The 22210-nt window shown below is 52.9% G+C and overlaps 8 protein-coding genes across 8 annotated transcripts; 2 read left to right on the top strand and 6 right to left on the bottom strand.

The window, feature by feature from the left end:
* Positions 1–501: 501 nt before the first annotated feature.
* On the bottom strand, positions 502–2543 carry BO70DRAFT_391123 (cation diffusion facilitator family transporter; the record flags this gene model as incomplete). Its single annotated transcript, XM_025546210.1, has 3 exons — positions 502–1076; positions 1140–2164; positions 2515–2543. 3 exons carry the CDS (start codon positions 2541–2543, stop codon positions 835–837), a joined length of 1296 nt encoding a protein of 431 aa, XP_025394179.1. The 3' UTR covers positions 502–834.
* Positions 2544–2742: 199 nt separating this feature from the next.
* On the bottom strand, positions 2743–3987 carry BO70DRAFT_367107 (lytic polysaccharide monooxygenase). Its single transcript, XM_025544501.1, has one exon. The coding sequence runs from the start codon at positions 3660–3662 to the stop codon at positions 2763–2765; it is 900 nt and encodes a 299-aa protein (XP_025394178.1). The 5' UTR covers positions 3663–3987; the 3' UTR covers positions 2743–2762.
* A 652-nt stretch (positions 3988–4639) lies between these two features.
* Positions 4640–5737, bottom strand: BO70DRAFT_433673 (uncharacterized protein; the record flags this gene model as incomplete). The annotated part of the gene is made up of 3 exons (XM_025548435.1): positions 4640–4927; positions 5007–5168; positions 5219–5737. 3 exons carry the CDS (start codon positions 5735–5737, stop codon positions 4640–4642), a joined length of 969 nt encoding a protein of 322 aa, XP_025394177.1.
* A 184-nt stretch (positions 5738–5921) lies between these two features.
* On the top strand, positions 5922–6930 carry BO70DRAFT_433672 (fungal specific transcription factor domain-containing protein; the record flags this gene model as incomplete). The annotated part of the gene is made up of 1 exon (XM_025548434.1): positions 5922–6930. A coding segment is annotated over one exon (682 nt), but the record flags the coding sequence as incomplete, so codon positions are not given.
* A 70-nt stretch (positions 6931–7000) lies between these two features.
* BO70DRAFT_367106 (GAT domain-containing protein) lies at positions 7001–9138 on the bottom strand. Its single transcript, XM_025544500.1, has 5 exons — positions 8809–9138; positions 8688–8752; positions 8590–8616; positions 8116–8499; positions 7001–8056 (listed from the first exon to the last, which is right to left on the bottom strand). Exons 1-5 carry the CDS (start codon positions 8843–8845, stop codon positions 7346–7348), a joined length of 1224 nt encoding a protein of 407 aa, XP_025394175.1. The 5' UTR covers positions 8846–9138; the 3' UTR covers positions 7001–7345.
* Positions 9139–9760: 622 nt separating this feature from the next.
* Positions 9761–11292, bottom strand: rpl17 (60S ribosomal protein uL22). Its single transcript, XM_025544499.1, has 4 exons — positions 11265–11292; positions 10747–10960; positions 10378–10565; positions 9761–10324 (listed from the first exon to the last, which is right to left on the bottom strand). The coding sequence occupies exons 1-4, from the start codon at positions 11265–11267 to the stop codon at positions 10178–10180; spliced, it is 552 nt and encodes a 183-aa protein (XP_025394174.1). The 5' UTR covers positions 11268–11292; the 3' UTR covers positions 9761–10177.
* Positions 11293–12971: 1679 nt separating this feature from the next.
* On the bottom strand, positions 12972–15903 carry BO70DRAFT_433669 (uncharacterized protein). Its single transcript, XM_025548433.1, has 4 exons — positions 15652–15903; positions 14277–15577; positions 13900–14222; positions 12972–13845 (listed from the first exon to the last, which is right to left on the bottom strand). Exons 1-4 carry the CDS (start codon positions 15783–15785, stop codon positions 13384–13386), a joined length of 2220 nt encoding a protein of 739 aa, XP_025394173.1. The 5' UTR covers positions 15786–15903; the 3' UTR covers positions 12972–13383.
* Positions 15904–19618: 3715 nt separating this feature from the next.
* Positions 19619–21484, top strand: BO70DRAFT_401452 (ferric reductase family protein; the record flags this gene model as incomplete). Its single annotated transcript, XM_025546980.1, has 1 exon — positions 19619–21484. The coding sequence occupies one exon, from the start codon at positions 19619–19621 to the stop codon at positions 21482–21484; it is 1866 nt and encodes a 621-aa protein (XP_025394172.1).
* Between the last annotated feature and the right edge of the window lie 726 nt (positions 21485–22210).

The raw sequence follows: 22210 nt of genomic DNA, 5'->3' as shown, positions 1-22210 counted from the left end.
GGTTTCCCTAGCTAGTATCTTGATGAATTCATTCCGTGGCTCCGTGGCATGTTGCTCATTGGGGGGAGGGGGATATGGCAAAAGCCAGGATGCGAGTGTGAAGATCGATGTAATTAATATAAGGAAGGACTATTCAAAAAGAGAAGAGAACGTGTTGATACAACCCACCTCCATGGCCATTTTGCTAACTGCTAACTGCTAATTGTCGAATATCCTCATGGCAAACATGGTTGATCGGTCATCACTCATCATCCTTTAATGTGATATCGGTATGACTACCGAAACAAACTGACGTAGCCTGCCTATAGCACAGACACATTTGCCTAGGTATGAAGCAATGTCAGATGATTTTCCCCTACCCCATTAGGAAATGGTGGTCGGAGAGAGGAACACGACTCCTTACTAAGTAGTACTACTAGTTAACTACTGCTGCTGCTGCTGCTGCTGTTAGCGGCATCCGAAAAGGGAAATAAGTTAGGGCTACGCTGTCCTATCTCGTCCATAAAATCTGGTGCGTGCATGATATAAATTACGTGCTTTTATCGAGTACTTCATATTCACTGGATGTAGCGGGAGTTGGTATAGTGAATATGATATAGTGGAGAGTCGGCTAGCTAGCCAAATAATCAAGAAAACAAGCAATCTATGTACGTACGTATGTGATCATAAGGATGCCTTAACAATGGCAACAGACGGATTTCATGTTCAGTCCGTCGGGCTTATCACCAGTTTTGCGCATGGGAGGGTATGTATAAGTTGGGGTATGTGCGCGTGGAGGGTGAAGGTATGTATAAAAGAGCGAGGATGTGTGTGGGCGGTACGTGCGTGAGACAATTACAGTTCCTTCTTCAGGAAATGCTCCGGCTTATGCGTCGTCTCGTAATCCACGTGGACATACGCCCGCTCGACATCGGGCAGTGACTCCAGCTTCATCTGCAGCTCTTCGGCCACGTCGTGGGTGGCGCGCAGCGAGTCATTCGGGTCCATCACGATGTCCACCTCGACCAGCAGGCGCGGGCCGGAGGTGTAGGCGCGGACGGTGTCGATGGCGGTGATGAGGGGGGAGTGGGTCATTGCTGTCAACTATTAGCGTCACATCCAGAATTTTGGGAGATCATGAGAAGAGAGACGTGGCATACAGATATAAGTAATCAACTGCTGCATCTTCGTATCGGCAGTCACGCCAATAAGTAACTGGAACTCGCGGTAGGCGCTGAACAACCACAAGCAGCTGACCAGCACGGAGAGCACAATGGCACCGGCCGGATCAATCCACCACCGGAGCTTACTTCCACCGACACTGGTGAGGATACCGAATCCGTTGATGAACAGATCGTTCCGGTGGTCCTCCCACAGAATGCGCACCTGCGAGTACTGGTTCCGCAGGGCCCAGCAGTACAGGAACAGCGCGAGCTTGGTGCAGAACGCGACGGCGACGGCAAGCACGGAGGGGAGATGGAACGAGCCGGTTTCGGAGGTGGAGCCTTCGGCGAGCTCACGGACGGAGAACGCAATCAGGATGAACGAGACGGCCGTCATGAGGAAGCAGAAGCAGATGTTGCCGGCGGTTTCGATGCGGGCCTTTCCGGCGGGGAACTTGCGCGGGTCGACGCGGTTGACGGCCTTGTTGGATATAAGCAGGGTCGCGTTGGACATGGGGTCGAAAATCGCGTCCGCCATGGTGGTGTACAGCGACAAAGAGCTGGAGGAAATGGCGCCGTAGAGTTGCAGGACGCAGAGGATGACGTTGGCGGCGAAGGAGCCCCAGACGGCGATCTTGTACTTCAGTTGGGTGCTGGTGCTGATTTCCCGGGCGTCGCGGACGTGCTCCTCCACGGGCTTGAGCATGCGGTTGATGTTTTCATTTTGTGCTTCGTAGAAGGTCTGCAGTTGGCGGGATGCGAGGGTTGAGGAAAGGGCGCGGCGCGGGTTGGGCGGGCGCGGAAGACAGCCGGAGTTGCTGTCGCGTTTACGCGAAATGTTGGCTTGCGGTTGAATCTGGGCAATCTCTTCGGCGGTCTTGAGTTTCGATGCCAGCTGGAAGGGGTCGTTCTCGCGGGTGTAGCGCGGAGGAGGGTTGGACTCTTCGTCGGCGGTCGTGCTGAGGGGGCGTTCGAGGGCGGTGGTAGTGGCCTCATTGTAAGAGACGGAGGGAGGGAGGTGGCTGAGGGGGATGGAATGGGGGTGTGAGCCTGTCATTTTGACAGGGGCGATGAGATGGGAAGGCCACTGACGGAGGGTGAAGAGTGGATGAAGAGGAAAAGGAGGACTGCAGGCGATGCGGACAGAAAGTGCGGAGATCGGCGGCGGTCGACCGATATGCCGCTTCGGGCTAGTGCAGGGACCAGTGGGCTTATGTCAGCAGATCTATACAGATGTTGCGATGACCCTTCAAGTTAAATTATCTCCTTGTACACTCCAAAGCTACGGGGGAAGTATATGGAGTAATATTCAGATTAGGGATAATGGGTCCCGAGATAGAATTGGGATGGAAGTGACAGGTACCCGATATACCATGATTTTTGCATACACGCGCACCCCATTGGTCTCTCCCTTGAGCATATCGAGAATAGATTAACTACAGAAGGCACAACAAAAGATTTGGTATCTACTGTCCAAAGCAATATGTACTCTCCTGCAGCTAAACAGCATCGAAAATACGAGTTTATGGATCGAAATTCAGTACTGCACAGGTAAATCTATTTATAGAAATCTACCTAACAAACAACTAACCGTCTCATGGCACAGTTAACATCCACGCTTTAGTTAGCGTACTTGAGGAGAGCCTTCAGCAGGCTGGCAACCCAGGTGAGCTGCTCCTCGGAGGTGCCGTCGGTGGGGATGGCCACGCTGGAGGCCGAGGCCGAGGCGGTGGCAACAGCAACAGCAACGGCAGCGGGGGTGGTGGTAGCAGCCTGCTTGATGCTGGTGGCCAGGGTGGTGGGAGCGCTGGAGGAGGCCGGGGCGATGTTGTTGGCGGTGTCAGGGGTGGAGACGGTGGCGGCAGCGTTGGTGGTGGTGGGCTCGCTGACGGCAGCGGCGCTGGAGGTGGAAGCATCCGAGGACGAAGAGGAGGAAGCGGAGCCGGAGACGGTGAAGTCAACGCAAGACTCGTAGGTCTGGTTGATGGAAGCGGCGTTCCACCACCACTGGAGCACACAGTCACCGCCGGTGGCACACTTGTCACCCAGGTCGTCGGGGATGGTGACGCTGAAGTTGGTCTCGTTCTTGGTGACACCGGTGGCCGTGGAGGCGTACACGCTCCAGTAGATCAGAGGGGAGCCAATGACGGTGTCGGTGGAGGTCTGGACGACGGAGACGTTGGCGGTACCGGTGTGGGGGGCCATAATGTCGACGACAAAGTCGACGACCTCACCGGGCTTGTACGAGTAGACGTTGTCCTTGTTGTCGGCGAACTTGTAACCCTTGCACAGCCAGATGTCACATGCGGTGGCGTTGTAGTCGCTCTGGTCGGCAGCAACCTGCAGCATGTTCTGGATGTTGCCGTACTTGTTGGACTCCTGGTTGTCGTACACCTGCTGGCCACAAGCGGCCTCCATAGCGGAGCCGGGAAGACGGGGGTTGGGAGAGGTGACGAAACCGTGGCCGTGGACCAGGGAGACGAGCCCGGCAAGGGCAAGGACGGAGCCGGTGGTCTTCATGTTGTTTGTTTTGGTGATAGTCAAATATCTGAAGGAAAAGACAGCGAAAGGACCGGTATACCAGTATACCGATGGAGAAGGAATGGAAGTGGTGTGGAAAGAATGTGACGGTCACAGACCGGTGGAGTGGAAGAGAATGTAGAAAGGAAGGAGAAAGAGTCGGACAATCCTGTGTACTGAAGAAAGATTGAAGAAAAACCGAGCGAGTCTGCCGTCTATATAGCCAGTGCGGACCGGTTCTGGCCGTCAGAGCAGCTCCATCATAATCGATCGTGAAACGGCTCTAGCTCGGTCCAGCGCCATCGAAACCCTGAGGACAATAATGACAGGAGCCTCCCCACCCAAGAGGGGCGGTGGACTGACAGGTCGGGGCTGGGTCAATGACGAGAGGGCTTGCAGGCTGGCTCAAGCGCCGGGCAGTGGGCAAACAGTTTCACGTTGATGGGCGTGAAACGGCGGGTGGAGATGCAGTTGATTAGCGGTTCAACGCCGGGATGCTTGGCACAGTTAGGGTTTCACCTTCATTGCGCCCGCGCCTTGGCTGCCGCCCATCAAGCCTTGCCGTGACCGCCAGATTTTTTATCTCTCACGTCCCACTGGACCGCCTGCTCCTGAATTTCCTCAGGTTCGCCCTCCTAACCCTGGCAATTGCACGCTCTCGGGCGCGTGCTCCGAAGTAGCCGCAAGCCAAGACCAGGGGACCCATCCCTTAACAGCTCGGCGGCTCCAATCACAGCATTCGCCCGGCTGCAGTTCATTTATCCTCGACAGCCCTCAGCCCTGGCCTGATAGCCAAGCGCTAACGTCCTGGGCTGTTGGTCCCTCCATCTATCCGTATCCTTGATTGTCTGGGTTTTGATTATGATGCTATTGTCGACTCAGGATGCGATTCCCATCCAATTTCCCGACCATGCTTTGCGGTGAATAGACATCTGATAGGTTAGCATATTAATCATTTGGAATCTCATAGGTCAATCTTACTCTCCACCTAAAAGCACTGGCACTACCTCTGGCGAGACCTTCAGCGCCTCCCCCATCTTTTTCATATCCGCTTCATCCGCCTGCGTGACCGCCTCATCCTCGATGACCCCGCGCTTTGCAAGGCTCTGAGCCATGGCACTGTACAGGTCCTTCCAATGGATACTACCCGATGCAGCTAGGAAGTATCCATGTTTCCCGTAACCGATGTCATCGCCAGACAAAATCTTTCGGAGAATCTGCAGATACAAGGTGGTCGTGTCGATGATATGGCAGACAGGCCAGGTCTGATAGAGTCAGCCGATATGCACAATCATTCTTCTTCGAGGAGGGCATACAGGGTTAACCCGGATCCACTTTAAAAACTCGACGAAGCTTCATGGCAGCATTCACGATGGCCACGTCCTGGATCGAGGTCTGGTTTCCGAACCCTTCGTCTTTGCCATAAACAATACACGGAGCCAGTATGTAGCTCCGCACCCCGAGGGCTTCAGCAGTGTCGATAACCCTGACAACAGCATTGATTGACTATCGATATGTTAGATACTATTGGCAGTGGTATTTGTGCCTCGACCTACCTCAGCAAAGTCATGGCGTGCCTTCGCGGTCTTCTGTAGCTCATAAAGCTGCGGATCCGTGTCAAGTAAGGGACTGTGGGTGGGCATTCCCGCATGACTGCTGAACTCCTTCGCGCCAGCCGTATGAAGGAAGTGCACGTCTTTCCCGGTTTTCTTTTTGACATCGCCCAAGGCTTTGATCAAGGCCGGTTGATGCTTTGCTGAGTACGCATCGATGAGGTAGTAGATTATGGTGATCTCGGCTTGAATAATAGCCTCGGCCACGCCGCTGTGATCATTGAGACCGAGAAATATAGGCTCGGCGCCGTATTTCTTCACGGCGTCGGCCTGCTCTGCCGAGCGAACCAAGGCGTAGGACTTCCGCTGCTCAAGACACCTTGACAAACCCATAAGCACATCGCTACCCATATCCCGGGGCCTGTTGCCCTGTACAATACCAACCTCCGACTCCAACTCACCCCCATCCCACGCACAGTCAATCCGAATGACGTACGCTGCCCTCGCCGTCATCGAATCCATGTCTCGGGAACGACATGCAGGCAACATCGAATCCCAAGCCCAGTTACTCTCGCGGAACCTGACACCCCTTACACAATGGCGCGACGCATTGCAACACGACATCTGGTTCAACCATCTCAAACTCCACACTCTCGACACCCACACTTACAACCCCCCCCCCCCCCTCCCCAAGCAACAACCAATACATGACCCAACCACCCATCCAAATCCAAACCACCACCCTCCTAGAACTCCAATACCACGACATCATTGTCAGCCTGCACAGTGTCTTCATCACCTTCCCCCACCTCCCCCTCGTCCCACGAGAGAGTCATTACGCCGGCGCCCATGCCGCCACAGCCCTCGATCACGCCCTCGCCACCATCCACACCATCCACCGCCGCCTCAGTCAACATGACATCTTCCACGGCTCCTGCGAAATATACCAATACCAATGGAACGCAGTCTTAACCCTAATCGGATTCATGCTCGCCTTCCCCTTCTGTCACCGCTGTCCGACAGCCCGGGAATACGTCGATATCGCACTGGAGACATTCGAGTTCGCGGGCCCGCATAACGAGACTGCTGCGCGGGCGGCTTGTCTGACGCGACATCTTCGGGCTAAGGTGGACAAGCTGACCAAAGTCTTGAACATCGATCACAGACGTGGCGATGCTGGTGGTGGTATCCAGCCTTCTTCGTCCTTAAACGCAGAAGCGGGCAAAAAGGAATTGCTTCCCGAGCTGGAGAAGAATACAGACCCCCTTTGGTCTTGGGTCGACCTTATCGATCCCAGTGTTTGGCCGAGTCATTGCGATGCGGTGAATGAGGCGTTTACGGGGGCGCCGGAGATGACGTCGTTGCAGGATTTGCAATTTTTGCCTTGACTGGTGTTCAAATCCGAGCTGGACGTGAGCAAGTTGCTCAACTCGATTCCATTAACAAAGTCATGGCTTTCTTGTTGTGGAGAGCGCACATGCTGAATCTTGAACTATGGTACGACGTTTTAACGAGCGGTGGCATGCCGTTCCAACCCCTGACAGAAACGTTTTTTTGGACTTGGTACCTTGACAATCGAGGCCACGAGGTGAGATTGTAGATTGCCCGGCGGTTCAAGTTAGATGCAAGGAATATCGACAATAGGTGGTTTACCTGCCTGAAGAGGTATCAGCTAAAGATGTGTCGTGAGGAGACGTTATGGAGGTAGTCAGAAGAGGATCGGGGGGGGGGTGGAATGGGGGAAATGGGGGGATGTGAAAAGAAAGTGACACTGGCAGTTTCATAGCACCTTCGGCATGTGATTTGCGTAACACAACTTTTTGATTATCATAAGCACACTTTGAAGCGGTGTCACCACACTATTATGGGCACACCTTGGTTTCACATATCTAGTATATCATCAAGCCAAGACCACACACATCACCATCCTCATCATCCAACCTTTATTGCTCGCCATAAATTCCAAAAAAGAAGGCAATGTACAACCCATCGATGGTGGGATTAATTAACAATACTGTAGAGGTATGGTATCGATACATCAAAAATCATAAAAGGACCTAGTCGTCTCTCCAAGAAACAGTGCCCCAGGCACAGAGAGTACGTAGGGTAACTTGAACAAGCCGTCACGTCTCAGATCAGATGCTGCTGCGCCGGCCGCTGTTGCCCCTCCGTCCACCAGTCAGGGTTGTTCTCTGCCTGGGGATTCTCTGCATGCGTCGGGGAAGCCGTACACGCCGTGGGTCCGTGATTATCGGCAAACGGATTCTGGACCTGGAAGTCCTCCGATCGGTACTGGCCTGCGCCGTTGCTGTAGGTTCTCGGCAGGGATGGAGGTGTGGGAGAGACTCCGGAGGACTGGAGAGGGCTCTGCGTATCCCGGGGTGGTACTGGGGGTGGCACCGAGGATTGCACAGCGCCGGACGCCGAAGCCTGGCTGGATGACGCGGAGGACTGGCTGGCCGAAAGACCCTGAGCCCTGCGTGCGCTGAGGATAGCGTGCTGGTGTTTCGAAAGCGCTACAGACAATTCATCGTTCGTTTCGATCAACGTCACCAGAGTATCTTCATCGGGTCCGGGGTTCGTCGCGTGAATGTAGTTCTGAATGGCCCGGGAGGCCGAGCGACACCGGTCGGAGAATTCCTTGATGAGCTCGTTCTCGAGCATCTCGGTAGGAGGCGTGGATTGGACGAATTGGATGAGTAGCTTCGCGGAGGTCTTTGCCTCGGAGATGCGCGCGACCAGCTCCCCGGGTTCCGGCAATGCGGCACTTGGGTTGGCGCCGCCGCCGAAGTAATTCGGCGCCTGTCGGTATGGCTGGACCATGGGCTGTGTCAGACCGGGCTGTATGAACGAGGTGCGTTAGCATTATGGTGGATGTGAAGGGATGTCAGCTCACGTACACCGGTGTTTGTCCTGGTGTTGACCTTGCCCTTCTCCTTGCTCCACATTTGCAAGAGCAGCGTGAGATCCTCATCCCAGGACCGCTGCGTCTCCAGAAAGTCCAGCGTTTCCCGCAGGAAGTTACGTACGCTCCCATCCCTCGACAGGCGGAACAAGTCCTTCAAGGTAGCCACGAACTTGGCGTCGATGTTGCGCGAAAAGGTATGACCCGGGTTGTCGATCAGAATGCGAATAAGCATGATCGCATTGTACTGCACGTTACTCGGGGTCTTCGACGGCTCGGACAGCAGCTTGCGGATGCGCTGGGCCGCTTCCCGGGCGGCGTTGGGGCTTGATTCTGCACTTTCGACGATCCCGGGGAGGTGAACGAATTCATTTCCATTCTGGATGTGAGGGAGGCATTGTCAGTATGGTTGCATGGTAGGGAGGGATTTGGGCGGAGACAAGGTGATCGGATGGTGAGGGGCACATACGGGGCCTCCCGATTCGCAGAACGCAGTCTAGTAAGCCGTACGTCGCAGTTAGCTGGATGCACTTCAATGCAATATGTAGATTGAGGCAGTAAGCTGACCACTTCTTTCAAAATAACTCCTTCAGGTGAGTCATCTGCGTAGGAGGGAGTGTCGCGCGTCGGGCCTGTTTCTGGCATGAGCTGATGCCGTCGCATAAGCTAGCGCGGAGGGGAAACCCACTGGAGCGCCTGCTGAGGGAGGTGAAGATGCGCTTCATTGTGACTGTACAGGTAGGATCACGAGTGTCTAAAAATGCGACCAACTCTCATAGAACTAAAGTGATTGGGAAAGGGGAGTAAGATGAGGTAGGGAGGTTAGTTAAGTTGACTGACTACAGTCTCGGCATCAGCCTAGGCGCCGCGGAAAGGAAAAAGAACGGGCGCGGAAGCGGTAGTAGTTAACTAACTAAGAGCAAGGGCGGCCTTAGTCAATCGTCCGCTGCAACCCCCCGAAACCTTCTGCGTTGGAGGTCGACCCAGCCCCGTCCAGTGGCAACGCGCTTTGTCGGCGACACGCAAGCAATCCCTCGACGTTCTTGGGACAGTCCAGACGGGAAGGCGTCTATATCGGTACTGGGTAGGGCCATGGCATCCACTTGATCCGCGGGCAGGTGAATCCTGATGCCTGCTTGCTTCCTACGGCGATACCAAGACCAGCCCGTGATGCACTTCCGCTCCGTCAGCTCAACCAACCGGGCGCGAGTACGTAGGTCGTTTCCACTCGCTTTGCTTCAGCTGCATACTTTTCTGTCGTCATGGGCGTGCGAATGCTTCGCCTGGAGGGGTCATGTTGAGGGTGACTAGCGCAGAAAGATCTCCTGGCGGTCGGTCCGTGTGGTTGATTGGGGTGACAGTCACACAGCCACTCTTGGCTTGCCAGGCATCCGTCCTGTCTCCTCCGCCAACCTGGAGCTGGCTGACGGCGGGGTTTTGGTCGCGGGATGGCCGCCTTCTGCAGTCTGTAGATCAGAGGGTCTAGTTGTGGCGCGGCTACAAGAGCACTGGCGTGGTATCGGGTTACAAAAGCCTACTACGATTTGGCAAGGTAGCCAATCTCTATGGCCTAGACTTCGGAGGATAGGCGGGTGACCTGGCCTGATACAGGACCCTTGTCCACATCCTTTTTTAGACTTCATGAAAGAAAAATGAATTCCGTATCCGATCATGAATTAACGCTCAAAGTGTCCTGAAGTATGAGAATGTCCGAACAAGCCGTACTGAAGCACGCCATCCGTCCATGTGCGGAGGAAATCCCTGGACTCGTTCGATCGGCACCAGCTATGGGCCGGCCGCCAGAAATGAAAAAAAGTCCAGGTGAACCAGAAATCCGGGGAAGAGATCAATGCCTAGAGACGCATAGTGACGCCTCGGAAACAGTAGGAACATCGTCATCAGTCTCGCCGGGTGGTTTCGAATTTTTTCCATTTGTCAAAAAAGTAATAATTTCTTTTGTATTCCTTCCGTGACCAGGTATTGGATCCGTACAGCAAACTCCGGCATTCCCATTTCAGTATCTGACCACTTTACTTCCCCCGACACCTACAGACCGCTTATGCCTGGATGGCACGGCGGATCTGAGCACCACGCTGTCTGGAGCTGAGGTGAGACTCCTTGGCAACGACGGCCTTCTGGACCTGCTCCTCAGCCTCGGTGAGGATGAGCTCGATGTGGCAAGGGTTGGTCATGTAGGGGTTGATCTATCGACGGGTCAGTTTCGGGCGGTGATCAAAATGGTCTCGAATCAACATACACGACCGTGGGCACGGTAAGTACGTCTGCGGCCCTTGGGAGCCTGGTTGACCTGGATGTGCTTGACAACGAGGTTGCCAGTGTCGAGACCCTTGGTGTCGGCGTTGGCCTCAGCGTTCTTCAGGAGGTCGATGAGGAACTGGGCGGACTTGACGGGCCAGCGGGCCTTGGAGACACCCCACTGCTTGCCTGTAGAGAAGACGGTCAGCGTCTTCGTTCCCAATTATTGCATTTGCCACATCCTCCATTTCATCCCCGTCCACATCATTCCCATCGCTCGGATTTTCCCCCCCATCAACTCCCACCGCAATCATTCATTCCATTCCATCCCATCCGTAATCATCGCGAATAAAAAAATATGTCCACTCACCCTGGGCGCAGCGACCGGTGCTGCCAGCGTACCTCCGCATGGGGACGGCCTCGGCCTTCTCAGTGACATTGGTGAGGAAGGTAAGGGCGCGCTGGAGCTTCATGCCGTTGATGGCCTGGGCGGTCTCGCGGGTGTTCTTGAAAGAGACACGCAGGTAAGAGCCCCGGGAGCGGGCGCTCTTAGCGGCGGGAATGTCCTGAGCAGCGTAACGGACCTGATGGCGAAGAAAAAAAACCCATCAGCAAAACCATTCATACCAAAGCACATTTCATGTTCCTTGTTTCCAAGCACAATTCATTCATAACAGCAGTAGGAGGTGGTGTGTGTCGGTGGTAATGGTAACAGTAGGGTCGCGAAAATTCGATATAGGCCCTCTCCGGCCGACCTGGGGGGGGACAACGCAGGATCGAAGAATTCCGGTACATCGATGGGGTGGGACATTTGGACAGCGATTTTCTTCAAAGGTTCCAGATCCTCCAATTTCAACCGATAGCAGCAAACGCGAATATAGAACTCACCATCTTGATGTGGTTGCCGAGCGGGTGGTCCTCGATGTCGGGTGAGAAGATTTGTCGCTTTTCTGTCGTCGGCCGCTGGAACTTGAGATCGCGAGGCTCGCTCGTTGTGGTGCGCTTTTTCGCTCTTGGCGCCCGCCTAGGGTATGCCAGCCCTAGCACTAGGCGCCTTCCGGTAGGTGCGCCCCCTACCGCCCGGCAGTATCGCCCCTTAGCGCCTGCAGGCTTCGAGGTCCGCAGCAACAACTAATTCTTGTTTATGCCATATTATCTGGTTTGAGAGAGATCTGTCCTTTATTGCTCTGGACTATAGTAAGTGATCTCTAATACTCTATCTTTCTCTTGTCCGAAATCTTTTTCTCTTCTCTGTCATCCGCATAATGGTCGCCTTCATTGCCGTCACGTGTATGCCAATGCTGACTAACGGCTCCGCTTCCCCGTCCCGTTCCATACAGGCGGGCTTACGCTGCAACCCGCATACAGGCTCCCATAGATTGAGTTGCTGTGTACGGAGTAAACAAGTCAAAATTAGAAGGATTGTCTTATTTTTCAGAAAAATGGGAAGCTTAACATGGGGATTCACCTGTTTTGATAGGGGCTAGTAGATCATCTGTATGTCAGGACAAGAACATATTGTTCATACTTGACCTGTTTAGATACGCGTTTGTCACCCATGATTTGCACTTATATACAACTTATAGCGTCGACGCCGAGTATAAACAAACAGACACTCAACAGCAAATCATTCAACAGCAAATCATTCAACAGCAAATCATTCAACAGCAAATCATTCAACAGCAAATCATTCAACAGCCACTCCGGCTTTGAGTTCAGAAAGCTTCAAAGAATTTCTCGGCGAATGATGAAGATATAAGATTATTCTATTAAACTTCGACGCTGGTGTGTATGGAAGCTGAAGGGCGAAGCATGTTGGTAAATGTCTTCAACTAATGAAGTCTTTGAATTATTGGTTCAGACGGAGGCGCTGATGGAGCACACCGTACACTTTGATATTGCAGGTGTTGGAAGCAACGAGGTGTTTCGTGAGGGTGTTTTGATGCGAGATCATAGGTCAGATAGGAAGTGATCAAGCGAGTTGGTAGATAAAGCCGCTGGGGCAGCCGCTGAGGCGGAGGTTGAAGCCCCTGGAGCAGTTATCTTTAGTATTCAAAATGCCATATATATAGAAGGCGAAGGCTGCCATGGTTTTGGCCGGATCTCAGGATTAAGGTAAAAGCAGACAGCAGGCCTATGAAAGGCACTGTTATTGTAAGTATATCAAACATTATAGAGATTTTTTCGAAGTCACTATTTAGCTATATACTCGCAGGAATCGGAATCCTTGGGTGGTTGGCGTTTTTGGTGGTGAGATCTTCGAGGATGGGCTCGGGCTTTTGGTTCTAGTTTTGGTTCTAGTGATCTCGGCCGTTGCAGGGGCTCTTTGCCTGCTGGTATCTACTGCTTAGATTGTAGGTTGATTTGGCTGTTATGGGCACTTCCCTACTAGCACTGGTTAGTTTCAATAAAGCCGCCCTTAATGTGGAGTCACTGGCTGGTTCCAATCTTTGAGAGAAAGTTTTGGAGATAGCAGAGGTGAAGGTATAAGATTGAGGCACTATGAAGACTACTGGTAGGTGGATTTAAAGTCGTCCTAGGACATTTAGGAGGTGAGCTTAGAGTTATCCTAAGACTAGATACCTCTATATCCTCCTCCGGTGTGTTCCACGGCGTGTGGTATGTATCGAAAACAAAACAAGGTGTCTCACCCGGAAATGTGCCGGTGGTGTGTCAAGCAAGCCCATTGCGCATGTTTCATGTCATGACTGCTAACAGATACAAATGAGAATAAAGTACAGACTGCTTTGACTTGAAGAGGGTGAGTTGGGGGGCAACCACAGCAGAAAGCTAGCCCCCCTCACTCTCATGCCGGCGCAACTCCGGCGACCCCCACAGCCCCGCACCAGCGTGGGGGGAGATGGGGACACCAGTCAAGCCGCTGTTGCTGCGCGCTCGTAGAGGCAAAAACCAAAAAGTGCTGGTGTATTATCGCCCTATTCATAATACAATCACGCAAATCATATATGATGCAGCTCGTCACTGCCCTCTGGGCTGCTCGTGGGGATTAGAAGAGGAGACTGCTGCTCATGTCTCCGGACCAAGTTGGCACTTGCCACGGCTGAGATCGGTCTTGTCCGGATTGGAAGACGTCTTGGTTTTGGAGTGTGTCTAGTGCGAGTGTGTTGGCTCCTGACATCTGGTCCCCAGAGACGTAGTCCCCCACTGCTTCGAGATCAAGCCACGAGAAGTCGTTCGCGGGGCTGAAGTGCACGTAGCTGCTCTGATCGGACAAGCTGTGCGAGAGTGCCACGTTGTTTTGCAACAGCACGTCGCTGCTTTGGTGAGTTCCGGCTTGCGGCGCTGTTGGCGTTGATCTTTGCTGCCATAGAAGCTCGAGAAGCTTTGCATAGCGTGACCCAATGTCATCGGATCCGCCACTTGCTCGCTTTAGAACATCTGTTGTTCGAGTAACAAGATCTCGCACTTTCATCTCCTCTGAGTGCGACATGACACCAAATGAACGTGCCTATGAAGTATTAGTAGGCTTTAAAGTAGCAAGAAGATAATGAAAGAGGGATACCTTGTATAGAAACACGGCTGCATAGATACCATAGAGATAGAATCTAAGTGGCATGAAGTGAAGATGCTTCTCCGGATGAACCACATCAACAAGAATTATCAGGTATGCTTTGGCGGCATCAATTGACTCATAAATAAAGCGGGAGTCCTGCATCGAGGCTACATTGTTGAAGGTGGCTCGCAAGTGCTCTCTTTGAGATTGATTATCATTTTGTAACTTAGACACCAACGATTGGGATATTGCCGCCTGGAAGGCAAACGCGTTGGTGTACAGCCTTAGGTATTCATACGAGAGCTGCAAAGTGACTTTCATGGGAGTCGAGCCTGGAGGAAAGAGATTAATGACAAGAGAACAAAAGGCTAAGATCCGTGACTTACATGGTAAAGATCCCCAGAGCGATTTCCATCGTAGGATAGCAAGACGAAAGTCATCCACATACTTAACATAGTCGCCCATGAGCATCATCTGATTACTCGTTCGCATCCCCGAATAGAGGACATCGTGGACGTTCCCATAAAGCTGAGTGAGATCCAGAGTGGCTTGCAAGATTCTTGCATAGTCCTCATCACCATCTTTGACTGGTTGAAGTGACGGGAAATCTTGGCTGACAAGGCCAGTCATTGGCCCCGGTCCGCGAGACCAGAAGGCGCGGCCAATACGAACCGATATCAAGCGGTCTGAAACATAGCAGCTGGTCCATGCCAACCGCCTGCGAGCCTCCGTTTCTGCATCCCCTGAAGAGTCTCGGAACGACGTCCTATCCAGCCCCAGAAAATAACCGGATCGCAAGGCAAGCCCAACATGCATCCAGGCAGCTCGATCTTCTTCCCCACGACCCACGCGCTCAACACGTGGCCGCAGCCCTTGTGGTTCCCATTCAGCCAGGAGAAGAAGAGCTTCCACAGCCTCCACATCGCAATCAGCGCCCGCAGCAATCCCGGAAATCAGCTCGTGCATGTATTTGGAGCAGTATTCGTGGATATGAGGCCGCTCAACTAAATCTTTTGAAGCGATGGTGAGGATGGCAGTGAGCAGATGTTTCTCATTGTCGGCAAATGCATCCAGCGCGTCGCGGTTAAAGTACTTTCGTGGCACCAAAGGAAGGTATGGATGGAAGTGTTCGGCGTAACGAGCCACTAATTGCCACACTGTTCCCGGGTCTAATGACCGTGTCTGAACCAATCTATATGCTTTGATACCTTTCTTAGGCGGGAAGTCGCTCCCAGAGCTATTTTGGAGCACACTGTATGAGGGAAACGCTCTGGGGCCGACACGCAGAGATTCGGCGCCCGTTTCAGGGCTCGGCTCTTCTTCGCCTCTCTTTGCGATGCCAGTAAGACACTGCCAGGCATCAGATGGATTCCGGGGCACAGAGCCTATAGATGCGGTGTCATCTTCATCAACCGACATTGACGTTGTGGTCGGTGGGTTCGGGGGCAAAAAGGCCACCGGGCCAGGATACAAGCCAGAAGCCGGTTGTTGATGGTCGGAATTGGACGGACTTGGTGCCTCGGCGACGGAATCTCTCCGCCCCGGGAGGTTGGTGTCTGGGGTGAAGTTTTTGATTTTGTTTTTGCGAATCCGACGCCCTCCCCGGTTGGAGCTGCCCAGAACACATTCGCGGTTTTCTCTGATACACCGCTGGCATGGGGGCACTCCCGGGCTCCCGCTGCTATCCCTGTTTTCTTTCCGTTAGCCGCGGGAACAAGAACCGAGGCGGCCATGCCATCCTCGCAACCAGAACGGACTTACAGATCACATTTCGATTTGCGCTGTCTGCAATGTAAACATGCTCTTGACACGCGTTTCATCAGATGGTCCGCACGAGCCCTGGCTCTGGATCGGGGGGTGCCCTCGACTGGCGGAGACTGATCGTCCTGGTCCATTGTTGCCTAGGGTGCCAAAGCTACTCCGGATCACTCACTGTTCATGAGCGACACGACGCCAAACCGACATCTTCCTTCCAGCAAGGCTGGCACAGGCACAGTGACTCAGGCGGACGCGTGGGCGATCTGTTGGGGTGATTCGTTGAGAAATTCAAACTTGCGATAGGCGGAGGGTGAAATGGGATGAAAATAATCAATTGTCACTAGTTTTCCGAGCGACAATTCTCGTCCAGCAGACGTGTGACTTCTCCGAAAAGCTTCCCATAGACTTGTCGGGGGGTTGATTCGAGCTTCGGGGAGGCGCCCGTGTTTCCCCACACAGCTGGCTTTCGGGATTCCGCAGCCCATGTACGTACGGACCGCGCACTAGTTGTCCGCCTCGGATTCCAAATCATCGATCAACACTCGTGGCGACGTGACGCGGAGAGCAGATGCGGGGAGATGGCACAGATGGCTTGTCGAGTGTCGAATAGGCTAGGATTACTCATCCCATCCATGCCGGCCTATTCATTGGTCTGTTCAGGGTACCTACCATGCATGGAAACAACCCTGCTGAACATCAAAATCCAAACAACTCCCCTCTTGCTCTCTTCCGCCCTTCCTTCCTATTCCAATACCTACCACAACTTACAGCAACGTATCAAAATAGTATCTATATCCCCGTCAAGGGTAGTGAGGTGCAAAGGGTCAAACGCTTCGTTTTATGACAACCGAGAGTCTTACTACAAAACCCGCCTTGGATTCCCTCTCTCCTCTCACAAAGAGTCACAAAGAGAGGAGGATCAATGCACGAAGCATAATATCAAAGGAGGAAGACGAACTTCCCTTTTCCGTCTATCTTGGTCAGACACATTGCAATCCCCATTTGGTAACCCGAAAGAGAATTTCTTACACACCCAGGCAACCCGGCTGACCGTGGGCCACCAAAATTCGACCCCCTATTGTGAACGTGGCATACATAAAGCGACTTGAATACCTCACACTTGCCCTGTTGAAATGCGGTATAAGATTGACAGATTTCAAGGCGATAGTGCGGGCCACAGCATTGAAGGAAAAGACGTGGTATCGGTGGATTTTTCCAAGATTTGACTTGGAAACAAGACCACACATGATGAGAGGGTTATTATTAGCAGCCACAAGCGCTTCTCAAGGCCTTCAAGTAGCTCGCCTAGCTTATCAGACCCTTCAGAACTATTGCTTTCGTGATAGGTCTCAAAAAAAGAACGTTGGTCCTACCGGTGGACCTCCGAATACCACCAGTTCACTAACATCAAACGTCAATGCGAGTTGTCTCCGACCACCGGATAACCTGATATCGTGACTATGGAAGGAACCGGCTGTATATGCAGTATATCGGCCACTGGTGGACCCCAAGAACCCACAACTGTTTTCGTTTTTTTTTTTTTTTTTTCACCCCTACCACTGGAGAAAAGTGTATAGATAGGATGCGTAGTTCTGAAACACTTGCTTCACACCCGACCACCATCGGGGTTTTCATGCCATTATGTGAAGGGTGCTAAAATCAAGTCACCCTCGCCTTAGCCTGTCATACCACTCTGACAGTTGTGCTGGATATATGAGGCAAGGCTTGTTCGCTGCCACAGACTGGCTATTTTCCTTGGCTATCAGTGATAGATAGGCGCCAGGAGCTCTGGGCACTGATTTAGGTGAAACTTCCAGTGGATTGGGCCGGAGTCGCTGGCATGCCGACGGTGACAAGCAGGAAATAGTCTCACCCGCGATCCATCCCCACTGAGAGGAAACCGATTCCGAAAACCCACAAGCTCCGTCCACCAGGGACTGGATCCCTGGCCTCTCTGGCGCGCGAGGGAGGAAAAATCGAGTCATGACAAAGGAGGCTGATACAAAATAGATTAACAGGGACTGCCAGGCTTATGAGGCTACGTAGGGACCAGACCCGTGACCGCCATGTGACTCCGCCGGCAGTTTTTTTGCCATCCATTATTCACCTCCTCTTGTACTCCGAAATGCCCGCTTTGCCTCCGAGTTCCTGGGCAGCCTTGTTTCACCATGAGACCCGGGAAAGATGACAGGAACACCCGTCTGAACGTTTCCTCCCCTGCAGGTTCATCTTCATTGTGCCTCTAACTGACCTTTCAACAGAACGGTGCTGTCGCTGCCTCGGTGGGTTTGCGGTGGGCCGTCGCTGCTGCTTAGCATGCCAGTCACGGCCAATACGGGACGGTCGTTTCAGTCGGGATTGCACCACATGAAACGCGCAGAGCCAGTCAGGTAGCCAATACTACAGGATGGACAGCTGCTCGGCAGCGGCTATCTCAATACGTAGGTGGCACAACTGGCTGGCTGGGAAAGCGGCATGGCTTGAATCCCTCGCAAGGTGGTGGTGGTGGTAGTGGTGGGTGGTGGGTGGTGGTAGCTGCTGGGTTGATTCCCAGGGCCTGCGCTACCGCTACGCCCTCGGTCGGGCCTGGTCCAACTTCCTGCAAGCGGCCGTTTCCGCGCTTGCTGAATAGTCAACCGGGGCCAAGAGCGCTAAACACCAGCCAAGCCCAGAGACCTCCCAGTTCTCCATCTTTATCGGAAACGACGATGCCTCCTTCACGGTGACAGTAGGGATCTTTCACTGGGTTCAAGGCCGAGCGCAGACGCCTGTCTTGGCGCTTAGGCCGAACCCTCCCCCCCCCCTTCCCCCCTCCAGGACCACGCCATTATTGCTTGCTAGCAAGATTTATGGAGCTGGCCATTGGTCCCTTTTGGCCTGCTCTCTGCTGTATGCTCGCAGGCATGATCCGCAGCGGACTTGCCTTTTCGCTTAAAGTTCTTGCGGTGCCGTGGATCTTTTCTGGTGACAGGGAATCTTTCTTCAGTTTTTATCTTGGGATCCGTTTATCATTTCCCTTTTCTCTCCTTTGGTATCACATTCACTTCTCTTGGCCAGCTGGCTGGTAGTTGTTCTTTCGTTGTGCACCAGCCTATTCATTCTTTGTTCTTTGTTTCAGAACGTTGACCATTGTGTTACTCGATTCAAGGCATTCGTCCTTTGTCTTGTTTTCTTGTGACGCTGCCGATCATTCTTTGCTTCAAACATCATTCGTTGTTGGTGTAGACAATTACTTTCTTTCTACAAGAGTAGACGTCAACTTCTTCAAGGATCCTGTTTTTTTTTTCTCTCTCTCTCTTTCTCTTTTGAGCTGTCCAATCATTTACGACGCTGTGCGTCTACCGTCCCCTTGCTCGATCCCGTTGCTTATATCATGCATGTAGGAAAGTGGAGGTAAGTGATATTCGAAGGCTGGCCCCCCACTCAAGACACTGGTAATGACTAAAGATGGAGTGCAACCAAGATCCAACTCATCCGATTCCCTGCTCTGTACGGTGTTTCCCACATTCTTCGGCTTTTCTAGCCGCAATCGCTCGTGACGACGTCTTAGTCATTTGCACATACCGGTGGAGCAACTTGACCGTTTGCATCGCCTGATCCGAACGGTTTCTATAAGAACTTATCTAAGGAAGAAGGCATCTAATAGCCCTCCTCGCCTTGAGGTCAGAACGATTCCAAGGCCTCTGCTCTGACTGCGCTGCTGTTGCTGTTGCTGGTGCTGTTGCTGTGAACCCTGTCGTCTGAGAGTCCTTGGACTCAACGCCCCCATCCCCACATTCTTGTCGTTCCCCTGCCATTAGATCCGTGCGTCATACGGGATTCTGGCCAGGTTAAAATTGGAAACCCTGACGGCCAGGAATTTGCCGGGACCACGGCCCCATACGACGACTGTGTTGACTTCTGTTTATCCGTTCGCCATCGTCCCGAATAACTTCGTGCTACGCTGGGCCGTAGGAGGTCCCTGTTACCAATGGACGACGTTCACCAGCGTATCACCCCACGAGGCTATGGGATAAACATTACTTATGTCTATGAATACTCCAGAGGGTTGAATGGAGTCGACGTACCCCGAGATGTTCTGTTCTCGCGGATCATCTTTTCGTCCTTGATATTCGTCGCCATGGTCGTCTTTTGCGGACGCATCGCACAGATCAGTCACTCCTATCTCCGACTCATCACTTCCTTGACGGCAAGCAGGAAACAGCAAACCTTTTGGAGCATTGAGGTATCATCTGCCTGGGCAAATATCAAGAAGCATCTGCTGTACTCGCCCCTGGGCAGGAAAAGACACAACCGAGAAATCCAGCTCTCATCCGCGATCAATGTGGGCACCTTGCCTTCCAGATTTCAGGTTATCCTGATCTTCTTGTACTTCGCCAGTCAGGTTGCCTACTGCACCATCCTCGATTACAATGCCAACGTCAAGGCAGCCCTTGTTGCCGAACTACGCGGGCGCTCTGGAACATTGGCAGTCTTGAACATGGTGCCTCTTTTCCTCCTCGCGGGCCGCAACAACCCGTTGATCCCTCTATTGCACGTGAGCTTCGATACATACAATCTTCTGCATCGGTGGCTAGGTCGCATAGTTGTGCTGGAGAGTGTTGTGCACACGGCCGCATGGGCGGTAAATGCGTGCGACGAGGTCAGTTTTGCCAACATGCTTGAGCGCCTACGTACGACTCCGTTCTTCACCTGGGGCTTGCTGGGTACTTGCGCGATGGTCACTCTGGGCCTCCACTCGCCGTCCCCAGTCCGACATGCCTTTTACGAGACCTTCCTACACATTCACCAGCTCGCTGCTTTCCTGGCGTACCTCGGTGTCTTGATGCACCTGGATTTAGACGATCTCCCGCAGAAGCCCTGGGTCATTGCCATTGGTCTGATATGGCTCTTGGAAAGAACCACTCGCCTCTTCCGGCTCTTGTACCTGAATATCTCGCCACGAAGGGGATCTACACGACTTGTCGTGGAGGCTCTTCCCGGGGAGGCCTGTCGGGTGACCTTTCACCTACCCAAGCGCGTCCGCATCAGTCCCGGCAGCCATGTCTATGCCTACATCCCAAGCATCGCAATGTGGATGTCGCATCCTTTCTCTGTCGCTTGGGTGGAGCCAAACAACTGTGTGACTCCGGCTTCGTGCACGGAGAAGGATCCAGGTCTCATGGATCCCGCATTCCTGGAAAAGCAGCCCATCAAAGATTTCGAGGGATACATGAGAGACATCCAAGAACCGACATCAGTTTCCCTCATCATCGGTGCCCAACAAGGCATGACGCGCAAGCTGTACAATAAAGCCCTCATGTCTCCCGGTCAAACCCTCTACACCTCGGGACTCATCGAGGGCCCGTATGCGTCCCACGCATGCAACATGGGCAGCTACGGCACAGCGGTGCTTTTCTCAGCCGGTGCGGGCATCACGCATCACATGCTATACGTCCGTGACTTGATCCTCCGCTCCTCGGAGGGTCGCGTCGCCACCCAGAAAATCTACCTCATCTGGTCTGTCCGCAGCACAGAGCATCTGGCCTGGGTACGCGAATGGATGGACCAGATCCTGCGGCTTCCGTCGCGTCGCGAGATTCTCACAATCAAGCTGTTCGTGTCCAAGCCCAAAAGCAGCCGCGAGATCGTGTCGCCGAGCGCCACGGTTCAGATGTTCCCGGGTCGGTGTCGACCCGACGTGGTTCTCGACGAGGTGATCCCGCAGCGCGTCGGAGCGACCATTGTTTCGGTCTGCGGACCCGGTGCATTTGCAGACGAAGTGCGTGCTGCAGCGCGGAAGAATATCGGGAAAGGCGCTGTGGTTGATTTCGCTGAAGAAGCCTTTACATGGTAGATAGCGATGTATAATCGCTCGCGTTTTTCCTTTGGTCACCCCAGCCTTGCACACCCTTTACCTTACCCTGCCATATCTTTATTTCCTTCTTCTTTTTCTTCCTTTTTCATCCCTTTCTTCCTGTTCAAAATTCTTCTTCTTTACGATCCTTTCTTCGTTTTCTCTGTTGTATATTAAATCTCTTTCTATTAGTTTGACCTATCCTGGCAAACCGTCTCTTGTTGATTGGTATTGGTATTGGTATTGGCACGATGGTACGAGTACAAGTATGTGGATTTGAGACCCGATAGTATACAGCATAGTAGGCAAGCAAAGCACTGTTTGCCCATCCATTCATCCATCCCTCTTCTTCTACGGGAAAAATGATAGATAATTCTCCCGCCCCTAATGATACTATAATAACCCGGACCACATAGATTGAAGTATTACGCGCCGCCCTGTAGCATGTATGCATGTCAGTCTTGAATCATGCATTCACCCAGGTCACATTACTGTCGGGTGTCTTACTTCCGATGCGACATGACTCAACCACCCCCCCCCCCCCACACACACACACACATACCAGAGAACCATTCGGTATAGCAAATGACATATTCTCATCCCAAGACCTCTTCTATTCCATCCTGTATTCTAACCCAAGACTTGAGTTGAGTCACCACTCCCCCATCCCCTGATACAATGTCGTCAGTAAGTAGTAAGTCGGCCATGTTCCCCCCCCCCCCCGCC

The sequence above is a fragment of the Aspergillus heteromorphus genome (genome assembly GCF_003184545.1).
Source record: "Aspergillus heteromorphus CBS 117.55 chromosome Unknown BO70scaffold_70, whole genome shotgun sequence".
NCBI lineage: Eukaryota > Fungi > Ascomycota > Eurotiomycetes > Eurotiales > Aspergillaceae > Aspergillus > Aspergillus heteromorphus.
This window is presented reverse-complemented; position numbering and strand designations above follow the sequence as displayed.

Coding starts and splice junctions, on each gene's coding strand:
- BO70DRAFT_367107 (XM_025544501.1), bottom strand. CDS start 3,662: ATGAAGACCACCGGCTCCGTCCTTGCCCTTGCCGGGCTCGTCTCCCTG.
- rpl17 (XM_025544499.1), bottom strand. Junction 10,566..10,746: donor CACCGGTCGCTGCGCCCAGG/GTGAGTGGACAT, acceptor TCTTCTCTACAG/GCAAGCAGTGGGGTGTCTCC. Junction 10,325..10,377: donor CTTACCGTGCCCACGGTCGT/GTATGTTGATTC, acceptor ACCCGTCGATAG/ATCAACCCCTACATGACCAA.
- BO70DRAFT_367106 (XM_025544500.1), bottom strand. CDS start 8,845: ATGAAGCGCATCTTCACCTCCCTCAGCAGGCGCTCCA. Junction 8,617..8,687: donor GAGTTATTTTGAAAGAAGTG/GTCAGCTTACTG, acceptor ACGGCTTACTAG/ACTGCGTTCTGCGAATCGGG. Junction 8,500..8,589: donor TCTGCGAATCGGGAGGCCCC/GTATGTGCCCCT, acceptor CCTCACATCCAG/AATGGAAATGAATTCGTTCA.
- BO70DRAFT_433669 (XM_025548433.1), bottom strand. CDS start 15,785: ATGGACCAGGACGATCAGTCTCCGCCAGTCGAGGGCACCCCCCGATCC. Junction 15,578..15,651: donor CGCAAATCGAAATGTGATCT/GTAAGTCCGTTC, acceptor GAAAGAAAACAG/GGATAGCAGCGGGAGCCCGG. Junction 13,846..13,899: donor CAGCCGTGTTTCTATACAAG/GTATCCCTCTTT, acceptor AATACTTCATAG/GCACGTTCATTTGGTGTCAT.